The 17,061-nt window shown below is 32.5% G+C and overlaps 1 protein-coding gene across 3 annotated transcripts in view; it reads left to right on the top strand.

Annotated features, from left to right (window-relative positions):
• The window catches only part of MIOS (meiosis regulator for oocyte development), a 39,686-nt gene extending 26,310 nt beyond the window's left edge, over positions 1 to 13,376 (top strand). For 2 of the 3 annotated variants that reach the window (XM_081285069.1, XM_081285068.1), the window contains exons 9-12: positions 1,141 to 1,293; positions 2,447 to 2,651; positions 8,779 to 8,908; positions 9,638 to 13,371. In XM_081285069.1, the coding sequence (XP_081141195.1) occupies positions 1,141 to 1,293; positions 2,447 to 2,651; positions 8,779 to 8,908; positions 9,638 to 9,734 (585 nt within the window). In that variant the 3' untranslated portion in view covers positions 9,735 to 13,371. Of the gene's footprint in view, positions 1 to 1,140; positions 1,294 to 2,446; positions 2,652 to 8,778; positions 8,909 to 9,637 lie in introns of all 3 variants that reach the window. The other variant, XM_081285070.1, reaches the window with a different exon arrangement.
• The last annotated feature ends 3,685 nt before the right edge of the window (positions 13,377 to 17,061 follow it).

Genomic DNA, 17,061 nt, shown 5'->3' with positions numbered 1-17,061 from the left:
TAGTCCTGCTTAGTTGGCCATGTTTAGGATTAGAGTAGATATCTTCTTTCTTTATGAAATGAATTATCAAGAGTTTCTCACATGTTCTTTTAGCTAAATTCAACTGTGGAAATGAGAATTGATATATAATAAATGAAAGGTATACTATTTTTGATTAAATATCTAAAGATAGATTATATTAGCTGTTACAGGTTTACACCCTTTTTCTGTAAGTAAAGTATTTGCTAAATTTTCTCTAACACTTTACTTTTCTGCCTGGCCTTTTAGTAACACTGGAGAAATTAGGTTTCAAATTAACGTTCATTGTGTCCTTGGAAGTAGAGTCTTTGAGTATTTCTCTGTGTTGTGAATTGTAGGAGACAGTCTTGGACAGGGCTAACAGTCTTCTGTGAAAACCCAAAGGAAGTACCAATGCAGTGTGAAAGTCATAGCAACCAAGGAAAATACAGCTTTAGGAAAATTCTTACTCACAAGAAACTGAAGTTTTTAATGAGAACAATTCTTAAGAAAAACCAAATTGCTGATTTTTACTGTGGCCTATGGGTAAAAAAGCTAAGAAAATGTTTGGTTTAGTTTCCTCCCTTCCTTATTATTTTTAAGGCAACAAATGTATGTTTTAATTGAAGGCAAGAAAAACAATGAAATAGACAGATTTAACAGTTAATAGATGTTCAAAAGCAGCATTTCATTGTCACAGTACTTTGCTAGATAAGGACAAGGCTCAGTATTAGTTTACATATTAAGCAATTTTGGTCTGTATTTAAAGAAGGTAGTAAAAAGGATTTGTGAATCCAGGGGTTTTAATAGTTGGGACAAAAGGTATTCTCATCACTGTTTATTGCCTTCAACCAAGAAGGTGAATTGTTTTCTCCTGACTCCTTAAACTCAACTAAAAGAGAATAACACTTCCCTGACCAAGTATGGTAAGAACACTGCACATTCATATCATTAGTGAAGACCACTTAAAGTAAATTAATGGAGCTTTCATCCATTATTTTATCTGTGTTCTCTGTAGGAGTCAGTTTTTGGCAAAAAGGAGGCCTGTGTCTTCTGTGTGGCTCATATGCACATGACACCTGAATTCCCTGGTTTAAACCACAATCTTTTGAACAATTTGAAATAATTTGTGTTTTCTTTTAGGGTTCACCTTTAGATGTTCTTAAAGATGAAAGGGTTCAATACTGGATTGAGAATTATAGGAATTTATTAGATGCATGGAGGTTTTGGCATAAGCGAGCTGAATTTGATATTCACAGAAGTAAGTTGGATCCCAGTTCCAAGCCTTTAGCACAGGTAAGTATATTGTTTGTGAAGAATCAAATGGTAACAGTTTATAATTTAGTTTAATAAATTATTAGTAGCTCATTCTTTTGCTTATATTGTTTCCATTGGTGAAATCTAGACTGCACTTTATTCATGATCTTCCTATTCTTTGGTTCTCCCACTTCCTGAAAATGGTCTTCATATTCTTTGGTTCTCCTGTTTCCTGATAATCATCTAAGGTGGCCTGAAATAGAGCAAACCACAGCAGGTCAGAGGATCTTAGGAAAACCTAAATCCTAGGACTGTCTGGAACTTTTCAGTACATGTCTAAATTATTATGTGATCTTAGAAATCTGTGGTTTTTTTTTCTGTCCTGTTTATGTGCAGTAGAGGTAGATTTGAGTAATTTTCATGTTAAGACTGTGTACATATATTTATATGTCTGATTGCTCATGGAAATATTTTTATTTAAGCACTAGTTTAAAAAACATGAGATTGGTTATCCTATAAGACATGTGGCACGATAACATCTGTATTTTCATTCATGTTATATATTAAGTTATCCTCATTGTGAGCACTGGATGGTGCTATTTTCTTATTTTAGGAAATTGACAAATTGGTGTGCTTATGTTAAGACAACCAAAGTCCTGGTAAAATACCATTATATCGTATATGTTACTAATCTATGTAAGTGATTAAGAACTGAGGAATTTATTATAAAAGCAAATGAATAGCTTCTATTGCTTTTATTCCAAAATTTTAATAATTTACCATTCTATAATCCTTAACTCCATTTTTATTTTCCGAACAGACTGTTTTCTTTGTAAGGAAATTTTGTTCAGAAGATACTGAATTTTGGTTTAGAAATCATATTGGAATATTTCATAGTGGCCCAGTGTGAATTCTAATGTCCTTTTTAATTCTAAAATGTTGGAATCTAAAGTTGTTGGTTTTTTCCACTAATATCAATAATATTAGGAAGAATATAACTAGAAAAGCTAACAGAAAGGAAGTACCCAAATAATGAAAGTAAGTAGAAATTTTAAATGAGAGCTAGTCAAACTTAGCAGATAAATCATTTTGCAATATAAAAGTTTTGAAAGATTATTTTAAAATAATGCTTGCATCAAACTTATTCCATTGATTTGCATTACATTTATTTCTCCTTTCATTTGTTTTATAGGTGTTTGTGAGTTGTAATTTCTGTGGCAAGTCAATCTCCTACAGCTGTTCATCTGTGCCTCATCAGGGCAGAGGTTTTAGTCAGTATGGTGTGAGTGGCTCACCAACAAAATCTAAAGTCACAAGTTGCCCTGGCTGTCGAAAGCCCCTTCCTCGATGTGCACTTTGCCTCATTAATATGGGAACACCTGTTTCTAGCTGTCCTGGTATGACATAATTCTACAAGATATTTTTCTCAGTCTAAACTCTTCCTACGTAATTTAATACTGAAAATAAAATACATACTAGCTTGAATTTGTATTATTTCTAAGAAAGGGCATTTTACTGGTTTGAAAGCCTTTGTGGTCCTTCTGATTTATAAAATCTATACATAAGAAGTAAAATCTGGAGCTGGGGGAGTAGCTCAGTGGTAGAGCGCTTGCCTCACAAGTGTGAGGCACTGGGTTCAATCCTCAGCACCACGTAAAAATAAATAAAGACATTGTGTCCATCTACAACTAAAAAAATTTTTAAAATCTTTATCCATGATATCTCAGGTAATTTCATAAATGCTGTCAAATCTAAAATTTGTGAGAAAAGCTTAAATATGAAGTAATCTCAAGTATACCATGCTATTTCCACTAATATCAATTCTTTCATATTTCATGTTCAAAAAACAGTGTGCCCACATCTATTAACAAATACCTTGTATTTCTAAGGAGCTTTTGATAGTCTCATAGCTTTTTTGTCATTTCTTTTTTTTTTTAAAAAACCCAGTGCTTTGCATATGCGAGGCAAGCACTCTACTACAACTACATTCCAAGCTACCCACCTGCTTTTTTTGGGGGGGGGGGCAGTTGTCAAGGAGACAAGTTCTTGCTAAGTTGTACAGGCTGGCCTCAAACTTGTATTTCTCCTGCCTCAGCCTCCCATGTAGTGGGGGGTATAAGTGTGTGTCATTGCACCCAGCTTTTAACATTTCTTCTTATTTCATCCTGGAAACGACCTGAGAAAGACATAGAGAAAAAAATTAATCTCATGTCCCTTGAGTTCTGGGTTTTGGTGGTGCTGTTCCTGTTTCTTAATTACCTACTAAATGAATTTGATTTTAAATGGTTAGAAATTATTTTTTACTATTTATAGTAAACACATGGAAATTTTCTTGATAATAGTAGAGAATTGACCATGATATACCAGTGGCTGGGAATACTCCAGCTATTCAATAACTTGGAAATAATACTGTGGCTAAAATTTTATCAAAAACATTTTGGATGTTTGCCACACTGGTATAATAAATAAAGAATTAGATGTCATAAGGTCTGTTTTAGTACTAGTTCTATGATATTCACCCTGTGACATTCAGTTACTTTAGCATTCTTTAATATAAAAGTGTTGGGCTAGTGATTCTTACTGGCCTTAATATTTCATAATTCTCTACTAGTTATTCATGTATGTAGTCTACTTTATTGTTATATTAATATCTGTGAAAGTCTGACTGGCATTGTTGGCTGAGTAATTATTTTTCAGTCTAGATGCCTTTTATTAAAAAGTGAAAACAATAAGTAATATTTTTAAATGTACATTTTTATTTAAATTTTAACCAAGAGTTTTTATTCTATTCCTTGCATGCTAACAGTTTTTTAGGCCTGCCTAATCCTAATAAAAAATAACAGTTTGAAATATCTACTACAATTAAAGAACAAGGAAATAAAGTGTACAATAAGTAAGGCATATATGTATGTGAACTGACATATAGAAATAGTTAAATTTAGTACATCTTCTGGTCCATAAGAAGGAGATAAGGATTATTTGCTTTTTATTGACACCTGAGTGCTGTTCCATTAGCTTTTTGGTCTTTTCTATTTTTGAAATAAGAAAAGATAATAATTTTCTAGAACTTAAAATAAAATTTTAAAACATTTCAACTCTCTGTTGTAGAGTGTAATATAATAATAATAAATACTCAGATTTATCAGATCTTAACATTTTTCCATGTGTGTTTCAGAAGTTTATCTAGATATGCTTCAGAAATAAATTCTTTATGCAATATATATTTGAGCACTTATTTTACTAAATATGTTAAAACATATAACAAGGTGAAATTCTTCATGGAACTTATGGTGTACAGTAAGCATAGATAACTAATATAAAAGAAGAAGTCATGTGTTCTAAAAAGAAGTCCTGGTACACTGTTCTTCATCTGTTATTCCAAAATCTGTAGAAAGATCTAAATATGCAGAGGATTTTTTTTTAATATTTGTTTTTTAGAGGACACGATATTTTATTTTATTTTTATGTGGTGTTGAGGATTGAACCCAGTATGCCAGTCGAGTGCGCCACCGCTTGAGCCACATCCCCAGCCCTGCAGAGGATTTTTTTTAAAATGAATTTACAATAATCTCATTTGGCAACAAAACTTTTCAGAATTAACATGAAGCTAGTAAGATTTTTGCTTCTCTTTGTGAATATTTGTATTTTTCACTGTAAAAATGCTTATGTTTGCTGGACGCAGTGCTGCATGCCTGTAATCCCAGTGGCTCGGGAGGCTGAGACAAGAGGATTTCGAGTTCAAAGCCCGCATCAGCAAAAAGCAAGGTTCTAAGCAACTCAGTGGGACCCTGTCTCAAAAATACAAAATAGGGCTGGGGATGTTTCTCAGTGATCAAGTACCCTTGAGTTCAATCCCCAGTACCCCTCCCTGCAAAAGAAATGCTTATGTTTTTGATCACAGATTGCTACCTCAGACTTCCACTTCACTGGGTGTATTACACAAAATATACTTACTAATTATATTTCTAAACTCTAAAAAAATTCTGAATTTTGAATCACACTTTACCCCCCCCCAACTTGGATAGGGAATATTATATTAGGAAAATGTTAGACATTTTGAAAGAGATAAATATTACTTTTATATGAATGATAATCTGGAAAGCTTCAGGATGAAGGTATCATTAAACTGGTGGTCCTTTATCTTTTGGTAGATTTATGCATGTGAAGATTTTGGGGAATACTTTCTAGGTATAGACCAAGATTTAAAAATTATGAACTAGGATAAAGAGAATAATAAGTATAAGTACAGAAAGTATATGGGAAGTACCAAGCATATCAGTATGATGAGAATCTAGGAAGTAGAGTGATAGGATTATTGTAGGAAAATTTAGGGGGAGCCTGAATATGATCTTCAAAGACATTGCCGAAACATGTTAATTAGAGAATGAAAAGCATATTTTCATCAGAAGAATCCTATTTCCAAAATAAAACAGGAACCAATAGAAATCAAATACTGTTTCATGGAAGTTTAAAAGTGCGGGCAATCAAATCTCTCTGGTGCATCTGCCTATCATGTTTCATAATCCAAATAATTAGAATTTCCATGAGGTTATTTAACTGAGAGTTGCATAGTTTTGTATTCAGTTGTATATCGAAGGCTAGAACTCTTTTGAAATAGTTCTAAGTAACATTCTTATAAAGACTATAAATTTAAACATTATTTAATAATTGTTTATTAGTATATACTGTTATAAGTAGTAGATACATTACAATGAACAAATATAATAATCTCTGTCCTTATAGAACTTAACTTCTAAATGGTAACATATTTGTTAAAAGTTAGATTATATGCTGGTTTTCTTTTTATTTTTCTTATTAGTGCATAAGTAAAACTCTGCTTTCTCTTCAGTATTTTCTAGTACTTCTTATAATTTGTTATAGATCTTTTTAAATTTGAAGTCACTTGATCTTAAAAAAAAAAAAACCCTTTCCCTTTTTAGTGGGGTAGACCTTAGTATTTCCAGTTTCATTAGAAAAACCTAAGAATTAGCCTACTCCAGACTCAGTTTGTTTTCTGTGTATGTTAGAAGTTACAAAAACGAAGTGAAACTCACTAATGAAAGCTTTACACAAAGATATAAAATAATGCTCTATAATATCAATATTTTTCTCTTTCTCTTCCCCCCTTTTTTTCCCCTCTCAATGTTAATTGTTGATAAGATGTTAAGAATAATTTCAGTGTACTTACATCTTAAACAGTACTTCTACATTCTTTCACCTTCATATCATAAGTGAAAATGAATACTTTTAGAAAGACTCCTTGACTCTTAAGACTATTTCTGTGGTCATTAAAGTGTGACCAGCAGTGGTCTGAGGGAAATTTTGATTATAGCTTCCTGTGCAGTATGTCTTAGTAGGTTACATTTGCTTTAATTAGACCTAACAGTTTTATTTAATATTTTTCTATTTTGGTCTCTAATTTTTATGGGGCGGGGGGGTCCTTAAAATAGTTTGGTTTGATTTGTGGTTTTAGAACAAAATACATCCAAGTTAGCCAAAATCAGTAGAGTGAGCATTTTAAGAACACTAAAAATCACATAATGATGTATGGTCATGTACATGTATAAATACTCTTATGCATTTTTCCTTAAATTTTTGTAAACTGTGTATAATATATATAGGAGTATATTTATCATGAACTATAATGAATCAAATATTAAGATCCCCTCCTTTGTTTGTCACTGTCTATACCAATACTTTTGATCATTCTTCCCTGTCTTCTATCTCATATCTTCCCCCAAGGTAGCCACCATACTAAATTGCATGTTAATCAGTCTCCAGCTTGAATGTACAATTTTATCATGTTTAGTTTGCTTATGTTAAGCGAGGATGTGGAGAAAAGGGTACACTTGTACATTGCTGGTGGGACTGCAAATTGGTGCGGCCAATTTGGAAAGCAGTTTGGAGATTCCTGGGAAAGCTGGGAATGGAACCACCATTTGACCCTGCTATTGCCCTTCTCGGACTATTCCCTGAAGACCTTAAAAGAGCATGCTACAGGGACACTGCCACATCGATGTTCACAGCAGCACAATTCACAATAGCTAGACTGTGGAACCAACCCAGATGCCCTTCAATAGATGAATGGATAAAAAAAAGTGGCATCTATACACAATGGAGTACTATGCAGCAATAAAAAATGACAAAATCATAGAATTTTCAGGGAAATGGATGGCACTAGAGCAGATTATGCTTAGTGAAGCTAGCCAAACCCTAAAAAACAAATACCAAATGTCTTCTTTGATATAATGAGAGCAACTATGAACAGAGCAGGGAGGAAGAGTAAGAAGAAAAGATTAACATTAAACAGAGACTTGAGATGGGAGGGAAAGGGAGAGAAAAGGGAAATTGCATGGAAATGAAGGGAGACCCTCATTGCTAAACAAAATTACATATAAGAGGTTGTGAGGGGAATGGGAAAATAAACAAAGAGAGAAATGAATTACAGTAGATGGGGTAGAGAGAGAAGTTGGGAGGGGAGGGGAGGGGGGATAGTAGGGGATAGGAAAGGTAGCAGAATACAACAGTTACTATTAGGGCATTATGTAAAAATGTGGATGTGTAACCGATGTGATTCTGCAATCTGCATTTGGGGTAAAAATTGGGAGTTCATAACCCACATCAATCTAATGTATGAAATATGATATGTCAAGAGCTTTGTAATGTTGTGAACAACCAATAAAAAAATAAATAAATAAAAATAGGAATGGAGCCACCCTATGGAAAAAAAAAAGAATTTTATATGAATTATATACAGAATTAATTCTCGTACTTGCCTTTTTAAGCCCAGTTTTGGACTTTCAGTTTTTTATTTCATTTTAAATGAATATATCTGTGGTTTATTTTTCAATACTGAGTATTCTATTCAGGACTCTAACACAGTTTTTGCATTCTTTTATTGATGAACATTTGAGTTATTTCCAGATTTTTACTATTATGAATAATGGTGCTAAGAACATTCTTATAGGTCATCTTTTGAGATGTAGAAAAGCTTCTCTGATGTATTTACCTAGAAGTAGAATTGCTAAATCATAGGATTATGATATTGTAAGATTCTTATTGCTGACATTTTACCAAGGATTTTTGTCTTTTCAGGAGAGAGATTGATCTATAATCTTCCTTCCTTGTGTTATCTTTGTCTAGTTTTTGTTAGCAAAGTTAAATCTGCCTCATGAAGTAGAGTGGGAAGTTTCTTGTTTGAAAGAGTTTATATAGATGAGATGTCCCTTCACTGTTGGCAAAACTCATGTATAAAATAAGCTTGATGTTTTATTTATGGAAATATTTTAAGCTGTTGTAAAGCTGTAACTCATTGTTTTATAGTTGGTTTTGATAAAATTTATACTTTTCTTTTGTATGGGCTATTAAAAATGTAAGAGAACCCCTTTTGCTCAACATTTATTTAATCTAAACGGCATCAATATTGCTATTTCAACATGATGTGAAACATAGTCTTAGAAAAAGCATTTAAGAAACTTAAAATATTGTGATATAGTTAATAAAGATATTTTTCTTTTCCTATAGGAGGATCCAAATCAGATGAAAAAGTGGACTTGAGCAAGGATAAAAAATTAGCTCAATTTAACAACTGGTTTACATGGTGTCACAATTGCAGGCATGGTGGGCATGCTGGACATATGCTTAGTTGGTTCAGGTAATCAGTACATTTCTTTTATAAACTTGGAGTTACAGGATAGAAAGTAGATAATCTTTTAAGTAGTTTAGGTTATTATTGTTATATATTGTTAACGTATAATGAAAGGATGGATTTCTTTTTTACTCTTAACAGATAATTAGCTACATTTTCATCATTAGAGAGCCAGGTAACCTTAAATTATAAAATTAATTTTATGTAGATTAAACTAGTGGCATTACTTAACTTTATTTGGGGAGAGGAAATGTTTACAGTTTTTTTGCAGCTGACTGAATATTCCATAATTTTTCATGTAACTGAATTATAAATATGACATATACCAAACTGCTATATCAGTTCTTTTCTAAGTGACCTTGGTATATAAGAAGTAAACACCTCATGTAATGGAAAATTTCTAGACCAAACTTAACTTCTGTTTTGAATGGTTCCAGTGGTCGTATGCACCTCTCATTGTTTCATTGGCTTTAATTTAAAATCTGAGCATTCTTACCACTTTTACAACTGTGAGATATCTTTCTATATATAAAGCAGTTCAGTCTAGTAACTTCCTCAAGTTTAGCCTGGCAGATATTTCTAATTTTTGTAATGTTTTGTCCCTCTGGGTTTTAACTTTCTATTTTTTTTTCAAATGCCATTTTCAAAACTTTCATTAAGATACATAGATATAGATAAATATGTGCACATACATATAGTTTGGAATTGTAACTGTTATTTGACCTATTTTTTTAGGGATCATGCAGAATGTCCTGTGTCTGCATGCACCTGTAAATGTATGCAGTTGGATACAACAGGGAATTTGGTGCCTGCAGAGACTGTCCAGCCATAAAATGTTATCACCTAAACAGAAACCTTCAAGTGTGGAGCTTTCTAATAGATGTCCTTCATAGCTCAGAAACATACCTCAAAATAAGTCACTCATGACATTCCTATAATGGGAAAATAAATCATTCTATCAGATCAGCAATTTGATGTTTGAGTGATTTTGATGTGCTTCATAGAGACAAATGCTACTGAAATGAACATCAGAATGTGGACATGTTTTGTTGAGTAGGTTGGAAAACTTCATTTGGAAGAGCTTTCTAGGGTTTTGTGAAAATTATGAATGCTGTATTAGCAGAGTTTCTGCAATAAGAAAGAACAAACCTTGAGCCTATATCTTTGAAACTGAAATTGGATATCTTTCAATAAAAGCTATATACTTTTACAATACAGTGTTCAGTTCAGTGATTCAGGTGATAGTTTAAATGTATTCATGCATAGATTGCTTTTAGATAAAATTTAAATTCATGAAATTTTTTTCTAGACAGCTCCTAACACACACTGGATAATAAATTTTATCAATATGTATTGATACACACACACACACGTATGTGTATAAATGCATGTATGTATGTGTTTTTATTTTTATCTTTTCAGTACCAGGATAGAACCAGGGCCTCCTGCATGTAAGGCAAGTTCTCTACTACCAAGCCATCACTCTAGCCCCTTTCATTAAAGTTAAAATTTGGGATGGTAGTATTAATTAAAAAGAAAGTACATTGTGTGAATTGCACTCCCTAGGAATAACAATAATTAAAAGAAGTGGGCACTAATTAATCAACGTGTCTAACATCTGCTCAGATACAGGCATCAGAGAGGTGAGAGTGGTATGTTGTTAATTTGACATCCTTCTGTCTTGTGACCCACATAGCAATGACAGAGGCAGCTGCCTTATCCCCTATTCTAATACCTGACTGTTTTCCCTCCTGCCTGAACATTTTGTAGATTACTTTGCTGATTATAAAAAGCAGCCCTTTACTGAAATATTAATTTTTGTAAAATACTCCTATCCAAGAGTGTAGAAACAAGAAAAGCTTCCCAAATGGTTTAAAACTCTCTTAACCCAGATAGCAAATTAATATAACTGGAGGACTGCAGGTATACCTGAGTGGTAGAGCACTTGGGCCTCACATACATGAGGCCATGGGTTCAATATCAAGCACAAAAATATATAATTATTTATAAATACGTATTAATTGCCAAACCCACTGATTACCAATTTTACTTATGAATTGTACGTGATAAAGTCATAAGTAAAAATAATATCAAATCTTACAGTATATTATTAAGAATAATAGTTACTGTTAATGCCTACTATGTGCCTGGTACCATGTACGTTATTCTATTCTCACATAACTGTGAAGCAGATATACTATTACTGTTCCAAGTCTATACATGAAGCAACATAGGCTTGGGGACGTTAGGTCACTCATGCTAGGCAAAATAAATTAGAACAACTGACAAATACAAGTGTTAAGTTAGTAATGGGCTGATTAAAGAGACAATAGAGGGCTGGGGATGTAGTTCAGAGATAGAATGTGTGCTTAGTGTGAATGAGCCCCGGGTTAGCTGTGTTCCCCGATATTGCATGTGTTTGCACACACATACTATAGGTTACTGTTCTCCTGTGGGCATAGATTTAAAAGAATAATATACATTTTGTGGATAATGGGAAGTGAACATTTGGAGATAATAGCTTGTGACAGTTTTAAGGCAATACAAGTGTTTTTCAGCACAGGTGAGCAATATATATCAAAAGCCTTTTTTAAGGGTTTATGCTCTTTGAGAGTATACCAGAAAAAAAAATTGAGATATTGATGGGATAAATGCCTAGGATGTGTTTCTATAATGTGGTTCTCCACAGTATTGGTTATAATAAAAACTTGAGCACCTAGATGTTCAATGATAGAAAGTAAATCATGTGTACAGGGAAATAGTAATAGTCTATCAAAATGGTATAGATATCATAAAAATCTATGATATATTGGTAAGTGAAGGGAAAAGGAAGGTTATAGAATATTGTATAGCATATATTTGCATGGGAAACTTTAATATAGAAAACAAAAGTGTTCAGGGTGAAATTTTCTGAAATTTTCTGTGAAATTTTCTATGTATCTTCAACTTTTTTTTCAATAATGATGGATGTATAAATAGCTGTATATGTTTATAATATACATTATTAACTTATAAAAATTATCTAGGACCTGGCATCTTGTTATTACCATCATGAAAAACCAAATACTGGGATTTATTCAATGAGATAAACATGCTACAAAGTATTATAAAAATTAGCACTGAGATCTAATTGTTCAGAAAGCATTTTCTGGATTTCATATTGTATAGCAATATATAAGTATAGCAAAAAGAAGATGTCCTCCTATAATCATCTCTTTCATAATATTTGCAAATAGTGCATTTTGTTCTCCATTTAGCACATCCAGGAATGGTTTCATAAAGTACTTCTGACTTCCTTGATGTTAGTGGTACATAATAACTTTTATTTCAATTTTTCTGTCCTAGAACTTCCTTAAGAGATTTCTGACTTCTGTTTTGGCTCTGAGCCTATAGGAGAAAATCTATTTTCTGTGTATAGAATTTATTTGATTGTTTCCAGTACTATGTTACTTATGTTTAAGTGGCAAATTCTGAACGTGCCTGCATGACTATACTTCCTACAAACAAGCAAGCTTTTGCAGGCCTACGTGTGCTACACACAGATTGACGGCACCTTAGTTACTTAGGAGGAGCTGTATGTCTAATGGAAGAGGTAGACATAAGCATAGTTTTCAACAGACTCATACAGATTAAGATCATTTTGGTATTTGTCTCTATGAGCCAAAGATAATGTCAATTTCTTAATTTTTAAATATTTTCTGATTAGAAATAATTTGAGGAAACAGAGGTCCATAACGTGTTCCAAAAATGTAATTTTCTTATTCATGTATTAATAGTACAATGTTCTAAGATGTTTTGCTAAAAAGGCAACATTAAGATTAAAGGATATTTACGTAATGCCAGAATGAGTAACAATAATGATTTAGTGCATATAATCTTTTTTTATTCAATTTATGAAAAGCATATTGCCTTAACATAATTTTCTAGCTGGAAATTTAGATACAGGGATCTAATTAGTTGTGCTTTTAAAGTATAAAGTCACAAAGACAGGGTAGTCTGGAAACATTTGAAGGGATTAATATCTCATAAACTTGAAACAGGCATTCAAGAATTTATGTAAATCATTGGTCTTGAATTTTTTCATTTGAAGAATATTATCCATGCTTGTATAAACATAAATTACATACATGTACAAACACACTTGAATATGCGTGTACATCTGTGTGTACAAGAAAACTTGGACTTTGAAATAGAAAATGTTCAAATTTATTTTTATCCAGATTTGTATTTCATGGGCTAGACACGTTTTGCTATTGACAAACAAGTTACCACTGTATAATGTGATAAAACTAAATTACCTTTTTTTTAGCAACAAGTGTTATAACTAATTATTTCATGGTAAAAACTTGAATAGTATAAAGTTTACATACTATTATTATACCAAGGAAAAATATTTTACCATCCATTTAGATATTCATCAGGTATACTTAATATTTATACAACTATGGGTATTTACCTGTATGGTAGGTATATAAAGTTTCTAAAATAGAAGAAGATATATAATTTAATGGGCACAAATATTCAGCATCTTAATAAAATGTGTTTGAAATATCACTTACACAAGTAATATGTGTTATTATCTCAAATCTTCTGACCTTTCCTTCCCTCTGCAGAAATAGAAATGTAGGGGAGAAAAATAACAGAATGTAGAGTCAGTTGTGACCCGAGAAAAATTAACATGTTTTAATGATAGACAGTTTTCTGAAGTGTTTTAACTTTTTAAAAATTGTGTACAATTCTTTCAATTAATGCTAAGATATTCCTACCTTTCAAAAGAGAATACTCCTCCAGGCAGAAAAACTTATTTTCCATTAGAAGAATCAGGAACAAATTGTAGATGAGTAGGCTAAGGCAGATTCTCAAGGTCATTTGAGGAAACTGCTCTTGAAAATTTTGTTCACCTGATTTGATGAATAATAATTTTTTCTAAGTGTACTATGTTGAATTCTGTTACTTCTATCTTCAAAAAGTATTGTATGAAGTGTAGAATAAATATGTCAGTTCTTTAAGGGGATTTAAAACTGTATTATCCTTGTTGATAAAACATTTCTTCTGGGGAAAAATTAGCCCAAAATTATTTAATATCTTTCCTTGTTTGCCTTTTTTTTACTACTTTTTTTTTCATTTAGAGTCCATTCCCAATATATGGAACTCAGATTTTTAAATAACTTTTCAAATATCTTACGCTAGACTTTTAGCTGTATGTATTTTCTCAGGCAGAGACATCTGATCAGAATGAAAATGAATTCTCATAGAACAAAATTGCCAAGCATATGTGATGGAACTGGAACTGTAGGGAAAAAGGGCATAACTTTAATCTCCAAAGAAGCTTAAAAATAGCTCCACAGTTATTATGCATGAGGCTGACAATTGACATTTCTTATTTTGGCAGCATTCACCTACAGCCCTCTCTCAGCTCCACAACACATTCATCTCTGGGATAAATGATTAATGAGCTGCCTATCATTTTCACTCCTTTTATGCCAAGTGGTAGAGTCTTCAGTTGATCATATTGTAACCATCAGCATCATTATTAAAATTGATTCTGCCACTAGAGGATTGTACTAGGACAATTGATTAGCATTTAAATAAAAGAATTAAGTTTTACCATTAATAACAATCCTTTCTGAGTCACTGTCACATCTGGTAAGGTGATTTGGGTTTTGTTTGTTTTGTTTGTGTATCAACTAGCATCACAAAACATTAGATTGAGATAGAAAACAGAAGGGTTATTCTTATTTCAAGAACAACCCCCTTTAATTTTCAGAGTTCCTATCATTTTTATTAATCACTGTCACATTGTATTAAATGTAAATTTATGATCTCCTGCAACTTGCGTGCCATGGTGAGCAATGCATTTGCCAAATTATTTCCATTAGGGAAAAAGTAAAATAATAGAGTTAGACATTTTTGAAGGACTAGAATTTATCCAGAAAGGAGAGCATTAGCGGATCTAGATTGACAAATGATATTCAAATACCATGAAAGGAAAGTCCCTACACTTCAGCAAGCAGATGTGAGAATGAGAGGCTAAAACATCATCACGTAGAAGTCTGGGTGATGTGGTTTATATTTCTTAGGCAGATGGCAGATTATGTGGGTCTGCATAGGCCTACAAAAGAGTGACAGATTGTAGTTTCAGTAAAGTGATACATCCAAGGAAAATGAGTAGAACTTGGGACTTCTATATTTTCTCTCTGCTCCTGAAATTCCTGTCCTCAAGTTTTCAATATTATAGAATTGAAACTCATCTACTTTCATTTCCCATCATGACACTGGTACATTCCCCTTATATTTCCTGTTTTCTCTCTTTGTCCCTTTCTGAATTTCATAAGACCAACTTTTCAATTTGCCTCTGAATTAAGACAATTACCTGAATTATATTGTATTAGTCACCCAATTGAAGGGCACATGCATTTCCTTCAGAGCTGAAACTGATTGTACAGCATAGTGGAGCCATTGTAGGTTTTTCTGAGTTCGATTGCTTCTGTCCTATATTTGATTAATACTTCAGAGTCTAATAGTTAGGCTGTTGGTGGTAATACTGTGAGTTTTCATCTTTTTCCATCTGTAGGTATTTTAATAAGCAGTTTGAAAAAGCTCCTTTGAAGACTGCTAAGTAGAGGACATTTTTACCTATCTTTGATTAATGTAGGTACCTGTGATTTGTATTTTGGGAAATGGGCATAATATAGCCATAGGAAGAAGAAAGTGTGATAAGATAAACACATGGGAGCAAGATTTCTACCTGTGGACCAATAGCAAACTTCCTTTATATATTAAAACTTGTTGAGACTGGGGTTGTGGCTCAGTAGCAGAGCGCTTGACTAGCATGGGTGAGGCACTGGGTTGGATTCCTGGCACCGCATATAAATAAATAAAGGTCCACTGACAACTAAAAAATACTTAAAAAGAACTTATCAGTGACAAAAATACCAACTCTTTGCAGTCACTATGAGATGAACAGGTGAGACCAAGATGTACTTGATCTGGTGGTGAGTGAGTGACCATACCCTTCTCTTCTTGAGCCAAGTAGCTTATATTTCATCTGCTTCCTCTCAGAACCCTAGTCAGCATAGCATTCTAGGCATGAACTATTAAATGGTCAGTGTTCACTTATTGGTTATTTGTAACAATCACTGATTTGGAAATTTACTAATAAGACATCTAAAATCATAAGTTGTTAACTGGAAGAAAGCCAGTGGACATTTAGGGAGGTGTTCTAACTGGGTGGTAAAGCTGAAATTGGATCTCTTGTCTCTTCATTGAAGTCTAACACTTTTATAGACCAATGAACAGGACCAGGTGAACTCTTTGTTAATATAACGTGAAATTTCAATGATTTTTTCAATCATTTTCAATGATTTATTGTTGTTTTATTTTTTTAAATAATTTAGGTTATTGATACAGCTACTGTTGAAAAAAGTATGGCAATTCTTCAAGAAGTTAAAAATGGAATTACTTTATGATCCAGCAATTCCATTTCTGAGTGTACACTTAAAAGATTTAAAAGTAGGGGTCTCGAAGAGATTTTTGTATAGCCATGTTCATAACAACTTTATTCACAATAGCTAAAATGTGGATGTACTTTGTGTGTCCAAGGACAGATGAATTGGTAAGTACAATGTGATATATACATACATTTGAATATTATTTAGCCTTTAAAAGGAAGGGAATTTTGACATGTTACAATATGAATAAACCTTGAGGGCATTGTGTTAAATGAAATAATACACTCATGAAAAGACAAATATGACTCTACTTGTTGTATGAAGTACATTAGTTGAAAATAAAAAAAAAAAAACAAAACTAGAAAGGTAGTTACCATGGGTTAGAGGGGAAAGAATAGACCATTGTTTAGTTGATAGAATTTCAGTTTTACAAGACAGAAGAGTTTTGAAAGTGGGTGGTGGTGATGGTTGCCCAACATTATGAATGTATATAATACTACTGAACTGTATACTTAAAAATGGTTAAGGTGACAAATTGTATGTTATATATGTTTTACCATGATTTTAAAAAATTAGGAAAAAACAATGCAGGATCATGCCAAAGAAAAGAAAACCAAAATATACAAAGTAAAAGTAAATGTCTTAGTCCTTTTTTCCATTATCCTTATGTTTTATAGTCTGCCTCCAAAATTCAGACTCTTACTTTCC

This window comes from Spermophilus citellus (genome assembly GCF_964194105.1).
Source record: "Spermophilus citellus genome assembly, chromosome: 3".
In the NCBI taxonomy this organism is placed as follows: domain Eukaryota; kingdom Metazoa; phylum Chordata; class Mammalia; order Rodentia; family Sciuridae; genus Spermophilus; species Spermophilus citellus.
The sequence above is the reverse complement of the archived record's forward strand: the minus strand, read 5'-3'. Positions and strand labels throughout refer to the sequence as shown.